General features: G+C 43.9%; 1 protein-coding gene across 1 annotated transcript in view; it reads right to left on the bottom strand.

Annotated features, from left to right (window-relative positions):
* The window catches only part of LOC119586463 (chitin deacetylase 7-like), a 5,609-nt gene that overhangs the window by 2,519 nt on the left and 2,664 nt on the right, over nucleotides 1-426 (bottom strand). Inside the window, exon 4 of the mRNA XM_037935196.1 lies at nucleotides 40-100. Within this exon, the coding sequence (XP_037791124.1) occupies nucleotides 40-100 (61 nt within the window). The remainder of the gene's footprint in view (nucleotides 1-39; nucleotides 101-426) is intronic.

Genomic DNA, 426 nt, shown 5'->3' with positions numbered 1-426 from the left:
CAGAGAGAGAGAGTGAGTACCAGCCTCTTCAGATCTTACCTGAGGGGACAGGTAATCCAGCGTGTAAGGGAACAGTGCACCTAGAGGTTCCGCACCGAACCTGTAACAACAATGTTCTGGTTATTATTAAGTGTTACTAAAACTACATTGAAAACACCCACGCGGTATCATCAGAGCAAATCGTGCCTCTTGACAATACATGAATATATTGTATTTATTGTTTAACTGATTTAACTCTAGATGTTAATAAGAGTACACTCATAAACACACGCACTACACTTAAACAGGTGCTCGCGCGCATACACGACTTGAGCAAAAAAATATATACCGCTTAGCTCATATTCAGAGGCACTTTGGACATATTTTCCTGTGAGGGTTCGCCGCCACCAAGGGCTCTGATTAGCTGCGATGCGAGGCTGACGGACG

This window comes from Penaeus monodon, chromosome 21, assembly GCF_015228065.2.
Source record: "Penaeus monodon isolate SGIC_2016 chromosome 21, NSTDA_Pmon_1, whole genome shotgun sequence".
Classification (NCBI taxonomy): Eukaryota; Metazoa; Arthropoda; class Malacostraca; order Decapoda; family Penaeidae; genus Penaeus; species Penaeus monodon.
The sequence above is the reverse complement of the archived record's forward strand: the minus strand, read 5'-3'. Positions and strand labels throughout refer to the sequence as shown.